The sequence below is a fragment of the Salvelinus fontinalis genome, chromosome 31 (genome assembly GCF_029448725.1).
Source record: "Salvelinus fontinalis isolate EN_2023a chromosome 31, ASM2944872v1, whole genome shotgun sequence".
NCBI lineage: Eukaryota > Metazoa > Chordata > Actinopteri > Salmoniformes > Salmonidae > Salvelinus > Salvelinus fontinalis.
The window spans coordinates 38,881,175-38,906,856 of NC_074695.1; the positions used below are offsets into that span (position 1 = coordinate 38,881,175).

Sequence of the window (25,682 nt, forward strand, 5' to 3'; positions counted from 1 at the left end):
TAAACTAACGCACTGGTTTATTAATATATTATTTTAATATATTGTATGTCATACTAAATTATCATAAAAAGCTATTGAAAGCAGTCAAGGAGCCGGTCTTTTTAAATTGTGCGACGGAAGTGGGAAATCCCTACGCCTGCCTGTCAAAAATCTTTCCGCTCTTTCTCAAAGCCGCGGTCGAGTTTCGCGATATTCACCTGCAGCAGTTGATTCTAGTATTCCCGAAAACGGTTCTAACTCGTTGGGAACCAGACTGCTGTCGCTGCTCGATGCACTTGTTTGCTTGTTAGCTACATATAAGCTGACAGAAGAGGCCGTAGTGTAGTAAGCACTAGCTGTTAGCCAGACAACGATAGAGGCCACCGCTTCCGTATAACGGAATCAAGCTAGGTAAGAGATTTCCGAAGGACAACTGCATGTCAACTCAGCTCTTCATAATCATGACATTATTGTGTTGAGAACCTATTTTACATTTTATACGTATGGTAATATGAAAAAAAGATATGTTGTGACGGTTACCTTTAGTTAGCTACAGCTGATATTGATAGATAGCTAGCTTAGCAAGGTAACGTTAGCTAGCTTAGCCAGTTGATTTTGTTGGTAGCTAGCTAACGACGTTACCTAACAAGTACTGTAGGGCAACATGACATGAACCTTCTAACTAATTATTCAACATTGTTTTTTAAATGTATTTTTCGTAGACATGATTTGGTTATTATTCACTATGGGTAGGTATACAAATGTCTACCCAACGTATATACCCTTGTAATTCAATGCTTTAACAATGCAAGTCTTGCATTTATTTATTTATATTGTCTCACTGATTGCTGTTTGCAGTATTAGCAGAATGTATCAGGAAACATATGATAAGCATGTATGGTTGAAGAGTTCCTGTTTTACCAGCCCTCCCGCTGCAGCTTGTGCTCAGTGTACTGCCACAGTCAAATTATGCTTAACATTACGGTCAAATAAAATATAAATCTTTCTTTCTCCTCATTAGGCTTCAACCAAGTAAAACGGTTGTGGCCCCACTGTGGATTCCCTGAATTGGACCGGGGCGGAGGCAGTCGTAGGCAGAGCAGGCGCCACGTGAAGTGCGGTTTCGACTTCCCCTATGAGTAGCAGCACCGGTCAGAGAGCACCACGGACCCGGGCGGCGAAGGCAGGCCAGGGGGCAGGGGGGACAACGACATGGACCCCTCAGGACCAGAGTGTGGACCCTTCATACAGGCCTACTACCACTGCAGGTCCAACTACAGCCTGCAGTGGTGGGGGGAGTTCCTGTGTCCTGAGTAAGCTAATCCAACTGCCGGCTCCGCCGCTGTCGCGCCACCAGCTGAAGAAGTTAGAGGAGCACAGATACAGCAGTGCAGGCCGCTCACTTCTGGAGCCCTTCATGCAGCACTATTGGGAGTGGCTAGTGGCATGTGTGCCGGCATGGATAGCCCCCAACCTCATCACTATTGTGGGCCTGGCCATCAACATTCTCACCACATTGGTGCTGGTGTACTACTGCCCCACTGCCACTGAACAGGTAGGTCCATGCAGGGGCATCACTGGGAATTCTAGGCCCTGGAAAGAATTTGATGTTGGATCCCTTTCACACACTGTCACTCATATGGCCCTCCCTCCCACTGAGTATGCATATTTAAATGAATTAATCAGCAGGTATTCCTACTAAGTAATAACCATGGATTATTAGGTCAATGTTTATGTTTTAACGGCTGTAATAATATACACTACTGACAGGACATAGAGAGAAGATGAGGCCGTCAGTATTTCTTTCAGAATTTCTTGATTGAAAAGTATTGATTGGGTAATTGTCATATATAGCCTACCCTTTCCAAGTGAAGGTTTATCAAAATTTCTGTCTCTGTTTTGTCAATGTTGGATGCAATTTGTTGTAGGTAAGAATGCTACACTATACCTACTGTCCTTGTTGTCTCTGTGAGAATCAAGCTATTCTAAACCATCTTACAGTAACAGTATTTGATGAACATGGTGTTATGGTAAAACACCAGAATGCCACAAACAGTGACTTTTTACATTTACAGTTTAGTAATTTAGCAGATGCTCTTATCCAGATTGACTTACAGTAGTGAGTGCATACATTTTCTTACTGGCCCCCTGTGGGAATTGAAACAACAACCCTGGCATTGCAAGCGCCATGCTCCAACTGAGCTACACAGGACCAACTCACTGAATTTGAATGTCACTTCCTTGGCTGTCTGAAAATGTTACCTGCTGTCAAATCTTCCCTCCCTCCATCCTAGTTTCCGCAATTCCTCTCAAAGCTCATTGGAGGAGGTCGACAGGAGGGACCCTGGATCCCCTCCTCTAAATGCGCTTTGAGAGGAATTGAGGAAACCAGGATACAAGGATTTGACAGCAGCTAAGGTTTTCAGACACAGAGCAGTTGTAGGTGTTTTGGCCACCATACAGTCTTTTACCTGTGACCTTCCATGTGGAGGTCTAATGTCAACAGTACCCATGTTGTATAACTAAGACGAAAGTGTGTGAGTTGGTACTGGTGACATGTTTTTGGAATCTGACCTGTCGAAGAGATATGACTCTTTTTCTGGGGTTTTGCACGTTGTAATACGGGCCATTGCACGGTATTAGAGTGATGCTAAGGCTATGATTTTTCACTTCATTTTTTTTTCTCAAACTCATGTACTTGAACAGTGCAGAGGCAAGTGTTGGTAACAGAATGATGGCACCAACAGCACAAACTGTCATTCTGTTACCAAACTTAGCATTTGCACTGTTCTTCAATAAATGTGTTTTTGTAAAATTTCTGTGGTTATTGTTAAAATTAGTCATTGTGCATAGAGTTATGGTTTGTTTAGCTTGCCAATCATTGGTTTTTGTTTGACATTTTCAAGTATAAAATCTGAGTTTCAGCATCACTCTGTTACTGCGGAATTGCCCCTACGTAACATGTTGTTGTCATGAATGTCTAAAGATTGACATTTCAACTACAAGTGATTTGTAGATTATCAACCGGTTCATGAAAGGATGTGTGTTTTATGAATGTACAATGTACAAAAGCTGAAAAACAGGCACACATTCAGGTACTTTCCGTAGATGCTGGAGTTGTAGGCAAACTCAAGGAAAACAGAAAGGAAAGCGCCGAACACTGCTGCTCATGCTCCCAGGTGATATTTATTTATGACTACGGACCTGATGAAGACCCTAAGGTCTTCATCAGGCATCCATATCCCAGGTGGCAGTGGAAGGTCCTATATATAGGGGCAGTACTCCGTGACATCTCTTCCTGAAACAGGAGGTAAAAAATGTATAACATTTTTGTATAACATAACAAATGTATAACAAGTCACAATATTAACATTCAATGTATCATACACAAGGAATGTGATCAATATTTACAGTAATATACATACAATATTCAATTAGGATTAAAAAAACACAATCTAGACATATTGAAACTAGCAGCAGTTTGCTTGTTTTCCATCCTGTTTAGGAATGTTGCCTGTCAATGCGAAACCAGTTAGCTTGCCTTAATGCTTTTGCTTAGAAGATGTGATACAGCACGATGTGTGTGTCACCACAAAAGTGTTGTGCCTAAAAATTATTTAAGCAACATTATAGAATAAAAACGATCAAGGGCATTTTAAGGCTGTCAATTTTAACAAAGTAGATATGACTAGGCTATGACTTTGTGAATGGAAAAAGGTTGACCAATTATCGTTAGTTTATCAATATTTAACATTAGACACGTTTTGCTTTTCCTTTCTCTTGGTCACTGGGGCCAGGCTTGCGCAATGCTCCATGTCATGTGTGCTTATTTTGCTGAGGTGCGTGGGGGATGCCTTACAGGGCTCTTGGGGACAGGCACCCCATGTCCCCGTCCTCTCAGGTTACACATCTATCCTCAGGCCCCTTCTCCCACATCCCGAGCCGTAGAGGGTAGGAATAGGCATTTAGAATGGTCTCCCTCAGACTACTTATTCAAGCTGGCTTAATTGTGAATCGATTAGAATCGGATGTGGGTTATGTATTTTTAGCTACACAGTCGCATGGGTTTTAGTATTTGAGTCCTCTTAAGTATGAGTCATATACATGCATATAGTACATTCAGAAATTATTCAGAGCCCTTGACCTTTTCCACATTATGTTACATTACAGCCTTATTCTAAAATTGATTCAATCTACACACAATACCCCATAATGACAAAGCAAAAACAGGTTAAAATACATTTTTGCTAATTTATAATAAACTGAAATATCACATTTTACGTAAGTATTCAGACCCTTTACTCAGTAATTTGTTGAAGCACCTTTGGCAGTGATTATAGCCTCGAGTCTTCTCGGGTATGATGCTACAAGCTTGGCACGTGTATTTTGGGAGTTTCTCCCATTCTTCTCTGCAGATCCTCTCAAGCTCTGTTATGTTGGATGGTGAGCGTTGCTGCACAGCTATTTTCAGGTCTCTCCAGAGATGTTAGATCAGGTTCAAGTCCAGGCTCTGGCTGGGCCACTCAAGGACATTCAGACACTTGTCCCGAAGTCACTCCTGCGTTGTCTTGGCTGTGTGCTTAGGGTCGTTGAACCTTCCTCAGTCCCGCTCTGGAGCAGGTTTTCATCAAAGATCTCTGTACTTTGCTCCATTCATCTTTGCCTCGATCCTGACTAGTCTCCCAGTCCCTGCCACTGAAAAACATCCCCTCAGCATGATGCTAGCACCACCATGCTTCACCGTAGAGATAGTGCCACGTCCGACGTGACGCTTAGCATTCAGGCCAAAGAGTTCAATCTTGGTTTCATCAGACCAGAGAATATTGTTTCTCATGGTCTGAGAGTCTAGGTACTGTAAGGCAAACACCAAGCGGGCTGCCATGTGCTCTTTACTGAGGAGTGGCTTCCGTCTAGCCACTCTACCATAAAGGCCTGATTGGTTGATTGCTGCAGAGATGGTTGTCCTTCTGGAAGATTCTCCACAGAGGAACTCTAGAGCTCTGTCAGTGACCATCGGGTTCTTGACCACTTTCCTGACCAAGGCCCTTCTCCCCCAATTGCTGTTTGGCTGGGCGGCCAGCTCTAGGAAGAGTCTTGGTGGTTCTAAACTTCTTCCATTTAAGAAGGATGGAGGCCATTGTGTTCTTGGGGACCTTCAACGTTGCAGAAATATTTTGGTACCCTTCCCCAGATCTGTGCCTCAACACAATCCTGTCTCGGCGCTCTACGGTCAATTCCTTCGACTTCATGGCTTGGTTTTAGTTCTGACACACACTGTCAACTGTGGGACCATTTATATAGACCGGTATGTGCCTTTCCAAATCATGTCCAATCAATTGAATTTACTGCAGGTGGACTCCAAGTTGTAGAAACATGTCAAGGATGATCAATGGAAACAGGATGCACCTGAGCTCAATTTTGAGTCTCATAGCAAAGGGTCTGAATACTTACATAAATAAGGTATTTGTTTTTTATTAATGTGAAACATTTCTAAAAACCTGTTTTTGCTTTGTCATTATGGGCTATTGTGTGTAGATTGCTGAGGATACATTATTTTATTTTTTTTTAGAATAGAGCTGTAACAAAATGTGGGGAAAAGTCAAGGGGTCTGAATACTTTCAGAAGGCACTGTATGCCATTTATCAGACACTTTCATCCAAAGCGACTTAGTCATGAGTGGACATTTTTCAAATGGATGGCCCCATTGGGAATCGAACCCAAAACACTTTCTCTACTGACTGAGCCACACAGGATCAGTGGAGAAATCAAGTTCATGGGTTTGTTTTGATCGTCTAAAGCTTTGGAGCTGGAGGCTTGACTGTAATATAGGCAAGGTTGTTAAGTTATCTTGTCTGAAAATGAGATCACTTGAGGATATTGTTTAATCTGCAATTGACCCAACCTCCCTTCCATAGTGTTACATTTCTTAGTCTACTGTATGTTGCGTTCAAATATTATCAGCTACAGTTTGTTATCAGGGAAGCTTGCACAACGGTAACTAGATCCCACCATGTATTCCTCCTCCCACGGCTAGTTTAAGGGGAAGCTGTTCAAACAAACTGGCCCTCTTAATCTGATATTAAACGCACTTTAGATCAATACTGTATGCTGACACATGGGAAGGTTTCGGTTACTTTCAACCCAATCAGTTGAAATATAATCTGTTGTTGCCAGGGGTTAAATTGGGCCGGGTCAAATGAAAGCCTGGCGGCTTAGAAATTGTTGTCATTTAATTTTCCTCAGCCAACACAAATATGCAACAGCAAAATCAGACGACCCCATGTTAGAATAGTTTACCTATTCAATTGGCCAGCTTGTCACATTCTATGCGAGAAGTTTCTCTCCGGTGCTTCAAACAGTGAGTGCTGCACAGCGCATAGGGAGAAACATGCATGCCCAGTCATTGCACAACATTGTTAATGCAGTCATAAGAGAACACACCTTCTGATAGCAGTTTTGATGGCCACTGTAGGACCTGAGAGCTTTCTAGTGTTACTACACTTTTATTTTATCAAATCCCCAACATTTGTGAACTGCAGCTTTTCAGAACTAGAGTTTTAACAGCGTCAGCGCTTGCCAATGTCATTTTAGCGCGTAGTGTAGACCGGGGCTAAATGTAACACGAGTCAGGTGCAATGGGTAGGCCTACATTAAAGTAACTGTCCAGGAAAAATGTCATTCTGTTAACTCCTACCCAGGTAATGTTGTCAACTCATCCTATACTTGTATTTGTGGCCAAAGCATACATTGGAGAAAAAACACACAAAAACCCCCAACTCAAACAGACCGGGACACACTTTTCACAGCATTTCACCTGGTTGGAGGTACTATACATCACGGTGGGCTTAGATTTCAGTGCGCGTATGGGTGCACACAGTATTGAGTCCAAACAGAGTACTCGCTCATGACCAGATCGTGGAATTTATTCACAACATTGCGCTTAGTCAAATATTTTCACTGAAGATTTACCTCAGTGTTTTGGCTTCTTGCATTCAATTTGCAGTCTAAAAATGATTTGTATTTATGTTATATATCGTGGAGCTTCGCCCCATAGGGGAGCTCTGCTCCTAGTGGTTTACCCCACTGCCTAGGCAGCGAATAGCCTGAGAGAACTATGCACACACCTGCAGCCAATGGGAGTACAGGTGTCCCTATATAAGGGGATGCGTCCCCTCAGTCAGCCTCCCATTATTTTCAGCGACTTGGACTAGACTGAAGAAGCCGAGAAGGGAAGATAAGTCTCAGGACGAACCTGCTGTTGATATCCAAGTCTCGACATCGTCCCTATGGAATGAGCACTCCAGGTTTTCCACCTAACTCAAAAGCTCTTAAGAGCTCAGTGTCGCTGCTCCACCATGGCGGCTGTGGACTCACACGACTTGTTTCATGTGTCTAGGATCACAGCACTCTAGGGGCGGCCTCACAGACCCCCGGAATGCCCAAGCTGCGCCCTCCTATCTTTAAAGGAGAGTAAACGGTGATGGGCGTTCTTTAGGGAGGATATCCCTTGAGGACGCCATGTCTGTGCTAGCCTCAGGTTCTGAGGCATCATATGATGATGCCGCCTCTAGAGAAGACGAGGATATTGGGAAGCGTGTGGATGTTTCTCCGGAACAGTCTTAACCCACTGACCGATTTTTTTATTTTTATTAAAAACTCCCTATGGAGAGTGCAAGGATGAGACGGGCTCTGAATTTTCAGCAGCCCCCTCCTATGCAACCGCCTCTTTGCACTCTGATTTTCCAGGGCTTGTTGAGCGGGCTGCGAGTCAGCTTGAGATCATGCTGCCCCCCATTGCCTCCAACCCGGAAGTGGACATGATGGAGGGCGGCCCCTACTCTCGACCAAGAAGGGCGGCGGTGCCACTGGCACCAGCCATGCCCTCGCTCTGAAAATATGTGGAAGGTTCATGGGGGTCACCTTTGAGTGTGAGAGTGCCGGTAAAAGCTTACACCCCATTCACCAGAGGGACTGCAGACGGCCCCAGGGGATCCCCAGGCTCGAGCATGCCATGGCTGCGTACCTCATCCAGGTTTGAGCTCCTGGCAGTCACCCAAAAGGCCCACTCTACCTATGACAAAGAACAGGCTCACAGCTCAGCTGGTAGAGAAGTCCTTTGCATTAGGTGTCCAGGCTGTAGCAGCAGTGAACAATATTGCCAACAATATCCTGGCAGCCTCTATCCCGTCTCACCACGGGCAAGACTGAACTGTCGTGAGAGTCGATAGAAGAGGCGTCGAATTTCCGGCCCAGGAGTCGGCTGTGTGCGGGGAGGTCGTGGAACGACATTTTTGGATGTCTCTGACGGCCATGAAGGAATCCGACAAAGCCACCCTGTTGAACGCCCCCATCTGCCAGCGGCCTCTTTGAAGTTGCCGTCAAAGAGGCAACGGCGCGTTTCAAAAAGCTGGAGGAGGGGAGGAAACAACTATCTAGACACCTGCCATTGGCAGGAGGATCTAGATCGCTTTCAAGAGCCACCCAGTTTCACTGTCTCCAGTAGACCCGGGTCTACGGCCAGACGGATAGCCCGAGGAACGGCAGCATCCAGCTCACTCCCGCAGTGCCAGAGAGAGCAGCCACTCCACCGGCGAGAGAGGTGGTCATGACGTCACCCTGGCGACAACCTAAGGGCAGCCAGAAGCGACCATGACAGGACGAGGAGGAGAGGAGAAGGAAGAGTGCAACGCCCTGTGCAACAGTGCCTACTATTCCCCCCGCTCCCCTACAAAGAGATGGGGGAGCCAACATGATGTTTGTTGAATAAAGACTGGATTCCAATTGTATTTGTCATGAGAACCTCTTTTCCATAACAAACTAGAGATCGTTCAGGTTCTCTCTGTAGCTGAGCACACACATGAGGATGCTATATATGGCAATGATAAGAGGGCAGCAAAGCGGACGCTTTTGATGAGCCGCCATGCTATACCTCATAAACACCCTACACCCCAGACTCCTAGGAGTAATGTGGCTCAGGGTTTAAAGAACAGCCTGCGTACACAACCCCATGTTGGGTCGATGACGCAATCGCTGTTGGGAGACTGCGCACTAACTCAGCGCACTAACTCAGGCAATAGCCTCAGTGCAGTTCAGACCCGTGCTGCGTTCAGGTTACGAGTATGACTGTGTTGTCGCCCCCGTTTCTCACAGAACGTGCTAATATTTCCTCCCCCTTTCGAGGGGGGCCCACCCTGGGCTGTGCCACCACTTCTATGTCGGACGACAGCGGGCCATAGAGGAATACAGGTCCTTCCTACTGAATGCACCACAACTTCACACTCTCCCGCTCTCAGAGCATTATTGGGAGTGGCAGTGAAGTTGCACCCTCTCCCACTGGCTAAGCCGGACGCTGGAGAAGGGTTACCGGACTCCTCCCCCGTTTTCGTCCGTGGTAGAAAAGGTGATGAAATCGCCAGAGAAAGTAGCTGCTCTTGTGAAAGAGATTACGGAACTTTTGGCGAAAGATGCGGTCACAGTATTTCCCCGAGAGCAACGGAACAGCAGGCTATATTTGCCCTAACTAGTGCCAAAAAAGACGGGGTGTATGAGGCCATTATTGGATCTACACATTCTCAACGAGAGCGTAGCCAAACGGCCCTTTCGAATGCTTACGAATGTGGAATGTGTCCACGACAAAGACTTTTGTATAAGCAAAGACCTAAAGGACGCGTTCTTCCATGTGCCGGTTCATCCGCGTCACAGGAAGTCTCTGCATTTTGCCTTCCAAGGGGTGGCGTACGAGTATGCGAGAATACCATTCGGGTACACCCTGGCACCTCGCACCTTTTCCAAATGCGTGGAGGCGGCAATGGAACCGTTGCGTCGTCAAGGGATAAGGGTCTTGGCCTACCTAGACGACCTACTGGTTCTCGCCCCGTAAGCAGAGCTGGCAATCGCACACACAACACAGACAGTGATTAATCTCAGGCTTCTGTGAATAGGGAAAAGAGCGGACCCTGGCCCAGTCATCGGATTGTCTACCTGGGACTGCAGCTATACACTGACTATGAAGGCTTGAATTTCGGATCCTCGACGGGCTGCCCTGTTGCTAGCCCTACGAAGGTTTAATCCGAATTACACGTTGACGGCGCATTCCTTCATGACACTCTTGGGTCTCATGTCGTCTGCCCACTCTGTGGTTCCGCTGCACATGCGCAGAACACAGCGATGGCCCAACTACGACTAGACCCAGTGCGGCATCGTAAACGGTTGTTGGTGGTTCCCCTCTCGCTCAGAGCGGACTTGAACTATTGGAGAGGCCCGTGCATTCAGAAGCAAGGTGTCCCAATAGGCAGTGTCCTCCTATATTCCAGTGTTTACGCTTGTCTGACTGGATGGGGAGGGAAATGTCAGGCTCAAGCGATCGGAGGTGTGTGACCTCCCTCGGGACACCACATCAACCTCCTGGAATTGGAGACAGTTCTACTGGTTCTGACCCACTTTGTCTACCCTACGGGGTCGCAACGTGTTGGTCTGGTAAAACAACCGAACCACAGTAGCCTACTTAAATCACCAAGGAGGAGTTAGGTCTCCTGCATTCCACCGGCTAGCAGAGGAATTGTGGCTGTGGGCTCACGAGCACCTTCGCTCGTTGACAGCAGCACACATTCCAGACTATCAGAACGTTGGAGCAGACCTCATGTCTCGAGGGGGTCCCCAAGACAACGAGTGGCATCTGCACCCCGACATTGTTCTCCAAATATGGGAACGGTTTGGGAGAGCCGAGGTAGACCTGTTCGCGTCGCGTATGAACGCACAGTGTGTACCCTATGGTTCTCTCTACGAGCCCAGGACGAACTGCCACTAGGGATAGACACTTTTGCACACCAGTCATGGCCGGATGTCTCCTGTACGCATTTCCACCGCTGTTCTGCATTCTCTCACTGTTAGCCCGCGTGAGAACAGGAGGTCTGTCAATCATATTGATAACCCCTGATCGCCCAGGGGCTTCATGGTTCGCGGGGATAACTCAGATGCTGGTTGCGCCACCCTGGCCCGTTCCACATCGAGAGGACGCAATGTCTCAGGCGGGAGGCATGATAAGGCAATTGCCTTTTTAATCGGCCAACCACTGATGGTCTGGCTCCTGAAAGGGACAGGTTAGAGCGCCATGGGTTATCTGATTCAGTAATCAGAATCATACAAGGCTCACGTGCCAGTTCCACATCCAGGACGTATGTCAGCAGATGGAATGTGTTTTCACAATGGTGTGCCACAGACAATGTGGACCCTGTGTGCTGTCAGGTTGAGAGTATGCTTTCATTCCTACAATTCATGTTTGATAAGCAGCGCTCACCCGCCACCATCAAGGTGTTTGCGGCAGCGATCTCCGCTTGTCATGAGGGGTTTGGCAGAGACAGTCTTCAGCCATCCTCTGATGAAACGGTTCCTATTGGGAACGCGGCGGCTTAAATTACATTTAAATGAATCTTTTTTTAACTAGGCAAGTCAGGCGGCTTAGGCAGATGCCTAGAGCCACGCTTCCTCGGTGGGATTTGGCCTTGGTACTCGAGGCACTCTGCAAGACGCCGTTCGAACCATTGAATCAATACCCCTCAAGATGATATCTCTGAAGATGGCAATGTTGCTCGCTTTGACTACGGCTAAGTGTGTCAGTGATTTGAGTGCTCTTTTGACGAGACCCGACTGCCTGGCCATTAATGGCGATCTGAGCAGGGCGGTGTTACGTCCTAACCTGGCATTTATGCCAAAGGTTATTAAGAGCTCATATAGGTCACAGACCATTGAGCTGTGGGCCTTCTCCCCCCTTCCCATGCGGAGAGGCTTCATCGCCTGTGCCCGGTGCGCGCTTTGGCGTGCTACTTGGAGCGCACGGCGATGATTAGGTCAGTTGATTGTGATCACTGTGCTAGTACACTTGGTAGACCACTATATAAGCAGCGGCTGTCTCACTGGCTTTGTGACGGCATTGATGATGAGGCAGCAGGGAGGCCACTGCCTCTGGGTGTAAGAGCCCACTCCACTCGTGGAGTAGTGGCGTCTACGGCCCTTCTCAGAGGAACAGTGGTAGAGGATATTTGTGCAGCGGCGTCGTGGTCGTCAGTCTCCTTTTATCCGGTTCTACCTTCTAGACATGTCTTCTAACTCTAGCTCATTCTGTACTCAGCGTGGCTGATGGGAGAACTTGAGTTAAAGGGAAAGAGGTGTAGGACTGTTGGGCTTGGTTCCCATTAGGTCCACTCTTTTTCCAAGAGAGAGACGTGTGATATGACTCCTGTCTGATATTGTTAGTACAGTAGAGAACATGTCCTTTGACTGCCCACCAGTGTATCACTGTGTTTCGCATTAACATCTGCTAACCATGTGTATGTGACAAATACAATTTGATTTGATTAGGGTGGGGTGATGAGTTCTGGGAAAGAGTTCTGTAACTGGTAGTACATAACTATTAGACCGGTCACAAAATGTTTATGGAATATTGAGGTATCATCTATCTGCTGAGCCAGGTTAGTATGGCCCATATTCTGTTATCTGCCCACGAATCATTGGCTTTGGCTAATGGATTGAGTGTGGCGGGTTATACTGAGGAATCAGCGAGTATGTCTTCTGCACTCAGCATTGCTGATGGGAGGACTAGAACTAAAGGGAGAAGACCAATGGATGGGGTTCCATCAGGTCTGCTTTTTCCTGTTAGAATGACTACATAGTATGACTCCTGGCTGAAGGTGTAGTACAGTAGAGTCATGTATTCTAACCTGCCCACAAGTCTATGACTGTGTTTGGGCGGAAGGATGAGGGATATAGTTTCTGTAACTGGTATTGCAGTACTATTAGACCAATTGTTTAATATTGACAGAATATTGAAGTATCATCTATCTGCTTGTACAGATTAGTATGGCTCATATTGTGTTTTATCTGCCCAGCAGTATATTGTGACAGTGTGTTACAGTACTGCAGGACTTTGTCGCAGCCATGGCTGAGCCCGACCTTTTCATTAAGTGGGAAGTGTTAGGCTCGGCAGGGAGTACTTTTCGGAGCATTGGGCTCTGCCATAAACCACTAGGAGCGGAGCTCCCCTTTGGGGCGGAATTCCACGATATAGAACGATAGTTACCAGAGTTGTAACTCCAGTTCTATGAGTGGAGCGGAGCCCCATGGGACTTATTTCTTGAGGGGGAAATTATATTTTAGATGTCAGTATAATTTAATTTTTATTCATTTTGGAGTAGAATGTCCTTTTTAAAAAGTCACCTGAACTGACCTGTCTTTCTCCCAAAAATGAAAAGGTCCACCCCCCCCCCGGGTGCGGCTATGAACTAGTAGGGACTTCCCAATCCCAATTTGACCTATGGATTGGACATAACATCCTATAACTCAAACATAGAAATTGTGTTCATAAAGGCTGAAACTCATACTTTTCTGTGGAAGTCAAGGAGCACTAGTAGACCGTCTATTGTAAATGTTGAATGTTTGTTCCCTTTACCTTTCAGGCACCGCTGTGGGTGTATCTGTCTTGTGCAGTGGGCCTCTTCATCTACCAATCACTGGACGCCATCGATGGGAAACAGGCACGGCGCACCAATAGCAGCACCCCACTGGGAGAGCTCTTTGACCATGGCTGTGACTCCCTTTCAACAGGTGTGTGTGCTGGAGCCTGTGTATACCGTCTCAAACTACCATTAACAACACACTCACAGACTACAAATGACATGGAAGATGGACACAACAAATATGCACTTAAAGACAGACACAATATACCCATAAATGTACACAACACACTTACAGATGTAAACAACATAATGATTTAAGACTGAGAAACATCATGTTGTGTAATTCTCTCTATCACTCTCTGTCGCCCTCTCTCCCTCTCTCTGCATGCATTGATGTCACTGGTACTAATATTTTTTTCATTTCAAATGTATTTATTTAAATGTATTTATTTATATAGCCCTTCTTACATCAGCTGATATATCAAAGTGCTGTACAGAAACCCAGCCTAAAACCCCAAACAGCAAGCAATGCAGGTGTAGAAGCGCGGTGGCTAGGAAAAACTCCCTAGAAAGGCCAAAACCTAGGAAGAAATCTAGAGGAACCAGGCTATGAGGGGTGGCCAGTCCTCTTCTGGCTGTTCCGGGTGGAGATTATAACAGAACATGGCCAAGATGTTCATAAATGACCAGCATGGTCAAATAATAGTAATTTCCACACACAATTAAGACAAAGTGAGGAATCAGAATATACCTGCCTCTTTGACTCTTACTTTCTATCACCCACCCTTGCTCTCTATCTCTCTCTATCTCTCTCTCATTCTCTGTCTCTGACTACTTTCTCTCCCCTCTCTTAGTGTTTGTGGTCTTGGGGACCTGTATCGCCGTCCAACTTGGAACTAACCCAGACTGGATGTTCTTCTGCTGCTTCGCCGGCATGTTCATGTTCTACTGTGCTCACTGGCAGACCTACGTGTCAGGAACCCTGCGCTTTGGCATGTGAGTGGGTGGGCACCCCGTCTGAGGTTTCCTTTAAACTACAGTCTAGTCAAGAGTTTGGACACACCTATTCATTCAAGGGTTTTTCTTTATTTTTCAAAAACTTTTTTCTACATTGTAGAATAATAGTGAAGACATCAAAACTATGAAATAACACATATGGAATCATGTAGTAACCAATTTTGTTTTTAACAAGTCAAAATATATTTTAGATTCTTCAAAGTAGGCCTTTGCCTTGATGACAGCTTTGCACACTCTTGGTATTCTCTCAACCGGCTTCACCTGGAATGATTTTCCAACAGTCTTGAAGAACTTCCCACATATGCTGAGCACTTGTTGGCTGCCTTTCCTTCACTCTGTGGTTCAACTCATCCCATTCCATCTCAATTGGGTTGAGGTCGGGTGATTGTGGAGGCCAGGTCATCTGATGCAGCACTTCATCACTCTCCTTCTTGGTCAAATAACCCTTACACAGCCTGGAGGTCATTGTCCTGTTGAAAAACAAATGATAGTCCCACTAAGCGCAAACCAGATGGGATTGCATATCGCTGCAGAGTGCTGGTTAAGTGTGCCTTGAATTATAAATAAATCAGACCGTGTCACCAGCAAAGCACCCCCCACACCATCACTCCTCCTCCATGCTTCACGGTGGGAACCACACATGCAGAGATCATCCATCCGTTCACCTGTTCTGCATCTCACATAGACATGCCGGTTGGAACCAAAAATCTCACATTTGGAGTCATCAGACCAAAGGACAGATTTCCCCCGGTCTAATGTCCATTGCTTGTGTTTCTTGGCCCAAGCAAGTCTTTTCTTATAATTTGTGTCCTTTAGTAGGGGTTTCTTTGCAGCAATTCAACCATGAAGGCCTGATTCACGCAGTCTCCTCTGAACAGTTGATGTTGAGATGTCTGTTGCTTGAACTATGTGAAGAATTTATTTGAGCTGCAATTTCTGAGGCTGGTAACTAATAAACGTATCCTCTGCAGCAGAGGTAACTCTGGGTCTTCCTTTCCTGTGGCGGTCATCATGAGAGCCTGTTTTGTCATAGCGCTTGATGGTTTTTGCGACTGCACTTGAAGAAACTTTCAAGACAAGTTCTTGACATTTTCTCGATTGACTGACCTTCATGTCTTAAAGTAAGGATGGACTGTCATTTCTCTTTGCTTATTTGAGCTGTTCTTGTTATAATATGGACTTGGTCTTTTACCAAATAGGGCTATCTTCTGTATATCACCCCTACCTTGTCACAACAACTGATTGGCTCAAACGCATTAAGAAGGAAATAAATTCCACAAATTAACTTTTAACAAGGCACACCTGTTAATTGAAATGCATTCCAGATGACTACCTCATGAAGCTGGTTGAGAGAATTCCATGAGTGTGCAAAGCTGTCATCAAGGCAAAGGGTGGCTACTTTTGAAGAGTCTCAAATGAAATATATATAGTTTTGGGGGTTACTACATTTTGTTTTGATGTCTTCACAATTATTCTACAATGTAAAAAAATAAAGAAAAACCCTTGAATGAGTAGGTGTTCTAAAACTTTTGACCGGTAGTGTATCAACATTTGCTTATCTGTTTGGCTTTCGGGAACAGCCACAACAAGGACAAGGGACGAATGTCCTGGGAGTATGGTTGATTTGATTTATCAATATGATTTGATATGATGTAAGCCCTTGACAGAGTAAGTAAGAGTTAAATAGGTTGTCCGCCAGAAAAAATGTAACCTTATCAGATCATGTTGCTCTCAGCCTTTCGAGGGACATGTTCTCTACATCCCCCCCACACACTCACAACTAACCCACAACCCAGAGGAATGGATGGCGTTTGTGCAGGACCTGCTAGGGGGTGCTATGTGCATGTTGATTTTGATAATACTGTGTGAAATGTGAAGTCACTTAACCGTTTGCATATGATTCCTCTGTCTCTCTGCCTGTGCAGCATTGATGTGACTGAAGTGCAATTCTTCATTATAATCATGTATTTGCTGGCTGCCATCGGAGGACCAGCTTTTTGGCAGTTCTTGGTAATTCATTTAACCCATTTGATTCAGCAAATTATGGCCTGTTCCTACTGCTTGGAAATGAAAGAAATTACCTTAATGCTAATTGTTACATGCATTGTAGTTGTAGTTTGATGCATTTTCTATTCTTTTTTGTCCTTGTATTGAATCTAGTGTAATACACTGTAATACATGCAATTAAACATTTATAGCCTCAAGAATGTCAAGACTTATGAAAGTAATGTAGGGAAGTTATGGCATGTTGGCGATTTTGCTGAGTGCATCCTTTCCTTGTTTCCTGGAGGTAAGCACAGATCTATAAGGTATTGGATAGGTGAAAGCCCAGTTGCCGCCCTATTACTTCCACCAATCCAACCAATTCAGATCTGTGTTTACTTTAAGGAAGGTAGGAAAGATGGATGTGTTTCTAAAATATTGAAACAGGGCTCTGCTATTACTAATCCCCCAAACACACAGATCCCTGTGGTGAACATCCAGATTAAGCTCATTCCAGCCATCCTCACTGTGGCGGGAGCCATCTTCTCCTGCACCAACTACTTCCGGGTCATATTCACGGGAGGAGTGGGAAAGAACGGATCCACCATAGCGGTAAGGATGACGTGATCCGTCCTGGCTAACAAGGATCCAATTGAATTGTATGGCTGACAAAAGATGACTTGGTGTGTGGAAGTATACAGTGTGTTGGAATTTGTCGCAAACCGTACGATTTACTGCGGCTCGTTGCATTGGTTATTTCAACTTTGGTAGTAATATGATCCATATTACAATTACTATATATAGCTATGATAGAGTGTATCAAGCTTAATTTAAAAATGTCAACAGAATTTGTTTTGGGTGAAGTAGCCAGTCTTTTCTAATGCTTAAATACCACAACACTTGGCATGCTTCATTTCTAGGCCTCCATAAAATAGTGACATGGATGACTATCATGCCCTTTTCATTGATATCAGCCAAGCTACTAGTCAGAACTTTACCTTGCGGTTTATTTATCACTTTAGAGACGGATAAGGATAGTGGAATTTTCAGCTGTACAGTGATTGTGACAGCCATGTCCCTTCTTCCTCAGGGAACGAGTGTCCTGTCGCCGTTCTTCCACATAGGGTCGGTCATCATTCTGGCCGTCATGATCTACAAGAAGTCTGCGTCCCAGCTGTTTGAGAAGCACCCCTGTCTCTATGTCCTGGCCTTTGGGTTTGTGTCGGCCAAGATCACCAACAAGCTAGTGGTGAGGAACCAGGTGACCTGGATCGTGTCCGTTAGGGCACACTGTAGCGAAGTGTTTGTGTAACGGAACACAAACACGGAACGCATTTTTTGATTGGACAAGTTCAGATAGTACCTCTGTTTCGCATAGATTTCTTCCATTCTGTGCCTACTGAACATGACCGTGAAACATGAAATGCTGAAAAAGCCAGTCTACATTCCAATATCCACACCCGCCACTAGTTTTGGTATAACTGTCGGCTCAAGGGTAAATTACTTTTAAGTCTGTTATAGTGCCAGGCGCTATAACGTACCTTGCATTGAATTTCAGCCCTAGTCCAAGTTTTTAATTAGACTCAATATAGTTATTTGGTTTTTACTCTATTTACTCTATTATACGTTGCCGAACCTCTTGTTTTTTGTTTGATTGTTTTACAGGTAGCTCATATGACAAAAAGTGAGATGTATCTCCATGACTTGGCTTACCTGGGGCCAGGGCTGCTCTTCTTGGACCAGTATTTTAACAGCTTCATAGACGAGTACTTGGTCCTCTGGGTGGCACTGGTAAGTCACCATAGCCCTTCATAGCTTCATCCATGTGCATGTATAGTACCAGTCAAAGGTTTGGACTCCTTTGACTGTTTTTTTATTTTATTTGTACTATTTTCTACATTGTAGAATAATAGTGAAGACTACCACGTGAAGCTGGTTGAGAGAATGCCAAGAGTGTGCAAAGCTGTCATCAAGGCAAAGGGTGGCTGCTTTGAAGAATCTCAAATATATAAAATATATGTTGATTTGTTTAACTTTTTTTGGTTACTACATGATTCCATATGTGTAATTTCATAGTTTTTATGTCTTCACTATTATTCTACAATGTAGAAAATAGTAAAAAATAAAGAAAAACCCTTGAATGAGTAGGCGTGTCCAAACTTTTGACTGGCACTGTACGTTCCAAGTAGAGGTGTGAATGTTTAAACGTTTAAACAACATTTTATTGTTAATGTTAAAGAAAAAAACTCTAACCATAAAACTGTTTTCGCCACAGAATTTAAATCACAGTGCAGTTATCACAAAACTAACACTAACAGTTCCCGATCATCATCAAGGGAAAAATGTAACAAATAGGCCTACCTAACGCATCAATGCTGTAACTTTATTAAGGGGGATATGCATCTTTCAAATTATTTGTCACGGATATGAAGTGCTCCGCACGTCATCGTTGTTAACAGTTAGGGTATAGAAAACACAAAATACAGAAATTGCTGCAGTTGATATGCAGTCATTGTCAATGGCCTACTTGAGTTGTGAGGTCATTTCCTAAATGAAAGACTGCAAGTGCCATTTGAGCCGCGACTCGCGCTACTGAACATGTTGCGTCATTCTCGTCAATATCACTGTTCACCATTTACTCCATTTTCTAAATGGGACACTATAGCAGTTCGCAAAAAAAAACAGAAAATAAACGAGACATATATTATTCCTAAACTGTAGCTCATAGTTGGAACACGTTTCCCTACTTTAATCAACCAGTCCGTTTTTAATTTGTGATGAGGCTGTCATGATTTAGCAAGGAATGTAGCTTGTCTACAGTGTTGGTTGTGTAGCCCATCAGTTGGGTATGTTTTTATAGGCACTAATTTCTATAGGCCTAATGGGAGTGTAGAGTGTGAGTGTAGAGGGAGCGGAATTGAGGTGAGAAACGCGTAACGGAGAGAAAGAAAAAGAACTGTGATAACTTGGCTAGGTTGATTTTTTTTTTTGTGAGTCGCTAATGTACATAACAAATGGAAAGAACACGAGAGTCAAAGTGAATTAAACACTTGTCTTCGGGACAAAATTTCACCTGCTTGGAGGACGGGTGCAATTGTGGCCCATAATTTGGCGCGTTCCTGCATGTTGGTATTCCTGCATCTGCAGGAGCCCTTCTTCATACTTTTATTGGTCCATTTTTAAGCTGGTACACAGGCGGGAGGCAGGGGTGCTCCTGTACAGTAGGTGGCGATAAAGCACCATAACGTTGTATGTCAACCGACAGAAGAAGAGGCAGGGGTGACAACGGTAGCTAGCTTGCTAGGACAACAGTCGGGTACTGTTTTCCCACAGTTCTGTTAACGAGGGCAGTTGTAAGGCATGCGTTTAATACACTGGGTGCTAGCTAGTTAGCAAGCTAGGACTCCAGTACACAGTGGGTGGGATAGGTAGCTAGCTATTTTACATATTTTGCGATGAGGCTGAGTGAAAATGTTGCTGTTTTTAGAGCTCAGAGATTCTTGAAAGACGGGACAATCGCAACTTTTTCCCCACAAATATTTGTCTTACTAATATTTGTCTTACTAACTAGTATGACCACTCTATGGAAAGATGAGACTCGCAACATGTAAAGTGTTGGTCTTATGTTTTATGAGCTGAAATAAAAGATCCCAGAAACTTTCCATATGCACAAAATGCTTTTTTTCTCAAGTTTTGTGCACATATTTTTTACATCCCTGTTAGTGAGCATTTATGTTTATTTAGATTTTTTTTGTCACACAACACAATGCCACAGATGTCTCAAGTTTTGAGAGACAGTGCAATTGACATGCTGGCTGCAGGAATGTCCACCAGAGCTGCTGCCAGAGAATTTTATGTTAATTTCTCTACCATAAGCCCAGGACCTCCACATCTAGCTTTTTCACCTGTGGGAGACCAGCCACCCTGACAGCTGATGAAACTATGGGTTTGCACAACTGAAGAATTTCTGCACAAACTGTCCGAAACCGTCTTAGAGGAGCTCATCTGTGTGCTCGTTGTCCTCACCAGGGTCTTGACCTTGCAGTTTGGCATCGTAACAGACTTCAGTGTGCAAATGCTCTTCGATGGCCACTGGCATCTTAAAGAAGTGTGCTCTTCACGGATTAATTCCGGTTTCAACTGTACAGGGCAGATGGCAGACATCGTTTATGGCGTTGTGTGTGCGAGTGGTTTGCTGATGTCAAAGTTATGAACAGAGTGCCCAATGGTGGGGTTATGGTATGGGAAAACATAAGCTATGGACAATGAACACAATTGCCTTTTATCGATGGAAATTTGAATGCACAGAGATACCGATTGTCATGCCATTCATCCGACGCCATCACCTCATGTTTCAACATGATAAACGGTTGTCATGGCCACATGTCGCAAAGATCTATACACAATTTCTGGAAGCTGAACATTTCCCAGTTCTTCCATGGCCTGCATAGTCACCAGACATGTCACCCATTGAGCGCGTTTGGGATGCTCTGGATTGATGTGTACGACAGGGTGTTCCAGTTCCCGCCAATATCCAGCAACTTCGCACAGCCATTGAAGAGGAGTGGAACAACATTCCACAGGCCACAATCAACAGCCTGATCAACTCTATGTGAAGGAGATGTCGTACTGCATGAGGCAAATAGTTGTCACACCAGATACTGACAGGTTTCCTGATCCACGCCCCTACTTTTTTTTTTTTTAAGGTATCTAAAGATACAAATTTGTATTCCCGGCCATGTGAAATCCATAGATTAGGGCCTAATGAATTTCTGTCAATTGACTGATTTTCTTATATGAACTTTAACTCCGCAAAATCATTTAAATTGTTGCATGTTGTGTTCATATTTTTGTTTAGTGTAGATATAGGTACAGACACATCAACCTTATTCCTTATTATTTATTTTTGACTGTCTGTTTCACCATTCATGAATGTGTTATTCAATGTGTTTCTATGGGCTATAGTAGTAAAGGCCAAATTAAATATTTGATCAAATAATATAAAACATGTTTGGGGGGGAATACCTACAGGGGTCCTAAAAATCAAATAACTAAATGATCCATGGTATGAACATCTTAAAATTAGTATAATATTAGCTTAGTATAATATTTCATTATTCAAATATGTTATGCAAATCTCCAAACTTATTTTAGTTTTGTCTTGCTCTATAGCACTATTAAATGTTCCAGGGCTAATTTCTTTAGACTTTCACTTCTCTGGAAACAACTTTGATGGACATTCCTGTGGTCCGTATTTCAATTGCATGCTCCATCAACTAGAGACATCTGTGGCATTGTGTTGGGTGACACAACTGCACATTTTAGTGGCCTTTTATTGTCCCCAACACAAGGTGCACCTGTGTAATGATAATGCTGTTTAATCAGCTTCTTGATATGCCACACCTGTCAGGTGGATTTATTATCTTGGCAAAGGAGAAATGCTCACTAACAGAGATAAACAAGAGAAAGCTTGTTGTGCGTATGGAACATTTCTGGGATCTTTTATTTCAGCTCATGAAACATGGGACCAATACTTTACATGGTGCGTTTATATTTTTGTTCAGTAGCTAGGAAGACTCCGGTACATAGCAGGGGAGGCGGGAGTGACACCGGTAGACTGTGTCCTTCGCCCCTGAAAAACTCTGATAATGCTTTTATTTCCCTTTTGACCCACATTTTAAATTGCATAGACAATCAGGGGTGCGTTCCTGCAGATTCAGGAATATCCACATGCAGGAACGCCCCGCAATCACACTGTGATTGGTTGGCAGGTTCAAAGCAGATTCCAGAAGCATAAGCCTACTGTAGGACTGTGAGAGAACTTCATTGCCCCCTATCGGTCATACCACACAATAGAATTTCATATGGAATTTTATGAACGTGACAAGGAAATTGTCATATTGCAGATAAACATTTGACTTCACAGACTGATTCTAGCCAACGTAAGATGTCAAAATCCCTTAGTTGAGTGGTAAAGTAGTATACCAAAATCCATCACTGTTGTGTATTTTGCAGTGCAATGTAGATTGCCTAGCGTATATTCATGCAATTCTTTTCAGGGGCAAAAGATGATTGACATAAAACAAAAAACGCAACAAATTCTGTAAATAAAGAGCCTTAAATGTACTTTATTTGACATCCATCCCGTCTGTCTTGTTTTATCTCCAGTTCCTGTCCATCTTTGATCTAGTGCGCTACTGCGTTAGCGTCTGCAACCAGATCGCCTCTCACCTGCACATCTTCGTGTTCAAGATCAAACCCCCCAACCTGCGGTCCGCCTCTGCCTCCCGGTCAGGCAAAGACGTTTGGTGTAACTGGTCTGGTGACACTACTGACAGGTGGTGACACCGTCCGGCTGGAGCTGGTGGAATTACCTCAACCGCCTCCCCCTTGTCTCCACAGGGTTCCCATTGGATGAGACGAATTGGAGGTAGTCTTTCTATGAATGTATAATGCTGCGTTCACAACATCTCGTCATTTCAAAAATACCAGCATACAACTGGGAAAAATCCACTTGAACGCCCATCTAACTGGTAATTACTAGTGGGAAACTATCAGCCCTGTGCTCAGTTTCCCACTTGCACCTCTCTGACGTCATTTGTCAACAAACAAGACAGCAAGCTTGGCGGTATTTTCAGCAGTTGTTTATGGTAAGAACAAAATACAAATTGTTAATACAAAATTGATTCTGTTAATCTTCCTTTAGATTTAGAAAGTGAAAGGAGGTCTGGATATACTTTTAATGGGCAAAAAATAGCGAAACAATCACAAGCCTTCTAATGACCTCCATGTTTGATAATATTTCCCAGTTCAAAACGTGAATACACCCAACTGATAATTATTACCTTCCCACTTGGTTATGAACGCAGTATTAGCCAATTAAATTATGAATACATTGAGGGTGGGGAAAATTAGATTTTTTTAATGAAGATAATTTATTTCAGTCTGGTGTGCAATAGTGATTCGTTTTTGCAGATGTGTGGTGTAAAAGGTTCCTAGCCGAAGAGGAGAATGAGGAATACGTTTTCTGTTGAGGTTTAGTTGTCATAAAAGAAGAACCTGGTTATTTGGTAACAAACTATTTGAGATTTAGAAGTTATCTAACCAAAGGTTATAGATCGGGGTTAATGTTGCTTACTATAACCATGCTACCACTATCCAAATGCACTGAAAATAAAATGTTATCCATAGGAAGGAGCAGGTTATACCTAACCAAATGATATACTTAGCTATGAGAAAAACGCCTACAGTGTATTCACGTGTTTCTGTCCGAGCAATATGAATTACTTATATTCTTATACTTATACTGTCTGTTTCAGTAATGGTACTTGTTCAGCACATCTACATACAATTCCCACCTGTATTCCACTCCAGAGAAAAATGCTAGTTCTCTGTTTAACGTATAGCGCAGAGTATTTCTTTATAGTATTTCTGCATTCTGTTTGAACCATCTGAAAAGCTGTCATCAGAGATTGCGGATTGCATTCAGTGGAAGAACACATGGTCATGAGGGAAGACTGCCTTGCATTTCTGTTATTGATCCTATGTATAGCCTACATCAGGGTTATTCAACTCTTACCCTGTGAGGTCTAGAGCCTGCTGGTTTTCTGTTCTACCCGATAATGAATTGCACAGCCCTGGTGTCCCAGGTCTAAATTAGTCCCTGATTTAGAGGGGAACAATGGAAAAAAAGCAGTGGAACTGGCTGCAAGGTCCAGGGTTAAGTTTGAGGGGCCTGCATGATCTATGACACTGAATTGTATTATGTTCAATAAGCCCCAAACAAGGGGACCATTGTCTCATCATGTTTACATGTACTTCATTTTGTCCCATGTGATTGCAGTACAAATGGACCTGGATTATACTACTGTTTCTGAGAGATGGAACACAGTTCCTGCTGTATGCTTCCAGTTAACTTGTGCCATATGTGATGCAAGTCAATGGAGCACTTCTCGTTATCTGTTACATGCGTTCAGACTCTTAACAGTTAGGAATCTAGCTGTTAAGAGTCTAACAGTTAGTAATCATCATTATGATATTCAAGCAACAGTTATGAGTATGTGTTCTGTCCACCGCAAGTCATTTTTGTCACCATGGATGACAAAAAAATATGTTTGGAATGTTTTAGTGATAGGTGTTACTCCAACTTCCTCACACTCCTTTTACAATATTCATCTGTTTTTCTCTTTAAAATGTATTTTATTTTATATATATATATATTTTTTAAATCATTAAACTGTTTTGCTTTTTAGTTGAGCTTTGGTTATACTGTAGCGTTGTTGAAATAGGAGTCGGTCAGGCTGGCACCAGTGTTACACTCAGTTACTCCACATGGGGATGTATGTGAAAAATGCAATACAGTCGGTATGCAGCAGTTGCCTTAAATGGGAAGGTTTCAAAATGATGGCTTGAAAAGGCTTGTGTAAGAACTAAGTGTTGTGCTATAAATGCTTGATTAGTAACTGATGAATACAATGAAGGGTATGTTTAGATGTTCTCATCCACTTCACTCCCTGATGTTAACCCTACAGCCACTCCAACTCCCCCACAACAACACTGGTGTCATGGCAGCTGCATCCCCATTTAGGTTTCTCTCTGTTCATAGTTAGTGAACTTTGGTCTGTTACACAGCCCATCAGTTATCTCTCTGTGTGGAACAGTTCAATCCACCCATTTTGTATGTATCATTAACCAAGTATAACTATATCCGTAGGGACGCAGTACCATCCCTGGTCAAACATAAGGAATGGGTTTTTTTAAAGCAAAAATTAAGGAATGTCTACCCTACCAATTTAGCTAATATCAAACAGTGATGCACAGAGTATTAAAATGTCTACCGTTTAATGTCTCTTCATAACAAGAGAAGAGCTTGTCAATGTTTGTATCCAATGCATGGGATGGGCATTACAACCCACTGTAATGGTCAGTCAATAGCCACATGGATATATGTAACTGATAGTAGTGTTCAACCAATTGAAACACCGTCTCAAGCGTAACTCATTTTTCCTTGGATTGTTTCTTTTCTGTGCACTGCAGAGGTTTAAGATGACTTGCAAAGGGTGCATCATTGGTCGGTGTAAAAAAAAAAATATGCTTTTTAGTGTTTAATGATGTTCAATGGTTTTTAATTTGTTGTTTGGTCAAAATTGTTACTTTTCTGTTAAAGAAAATCATTCATTTTTGAATAAACAAGCTTATGTAAAATAAAGATTGCTATATTTATAACAGGGGATCATGTCTATTGCTAGCAGC

The 25,682-nt window shown here is 43.6% G+C and overlaps 1 protein-coding gene across 1 annotated transcript; it reads left to right on the forward strand.

The window, feature by feature from the left end:
• Positions 1 to 102: 102 nt before the first annotated feature.
• Positions 103 to 25,662, forward strand: LOC129830207 (choline/ethanolaminephosphotransferase 1-like). Its single transcript, XM_055892581.1, has 9 exons — positions 103 to 390; positions 1,001 to 1,534; positions 13,431 to 13,578; positions 14,285 to 14,426; positions 16,373 to 16,457; positions 16,911 to 17,042; positions 17,521 to 17,679; positions 18,096 to 18,221; positions 22,599 to 25,662. The coding sequence occupies exons 2-9, from the start codon at positions 1,115 to 1,117 to the stop codon at positions 22,773 to 22,775; spliced, it is 1,389 nt and encodes a 462-aa protein (XP_055748556.1). The 5' UTR covers positions 103 to 390; positions 1,001 to 1,114; the 3' UTR covers positions 22,776 to 25,662.
• The last annotated feature ends 20 nt before the right edge of the window (positions 25,663 to 25,682 follow it).

Excerpts from the sequence above, each read along its gene's own strand:
- LOC129830207 (XM_055892581.1), top strand. The coding sequence starts at position 1,115 with ATGAGTAGCAGCACCGGTCAGAGAGCACCACGGACCCGGGCGGCGAAG. Across the intron at positions 16,458-16,910 it reads CAGCTTTTTGGCAGTTCTTG|ATCCCTGTGGTGAACATCCA; the intron begins GTAATTCATTTA and ends CCAAACACACAG. Across the intron at positions 17,680-18,095 it reads AGATCACCAACAAGCTAGTG|GTAGCTCATATGACAAAAAG; the intron begins GTGAGGAACCAG and ends ATTGTTTTACAG.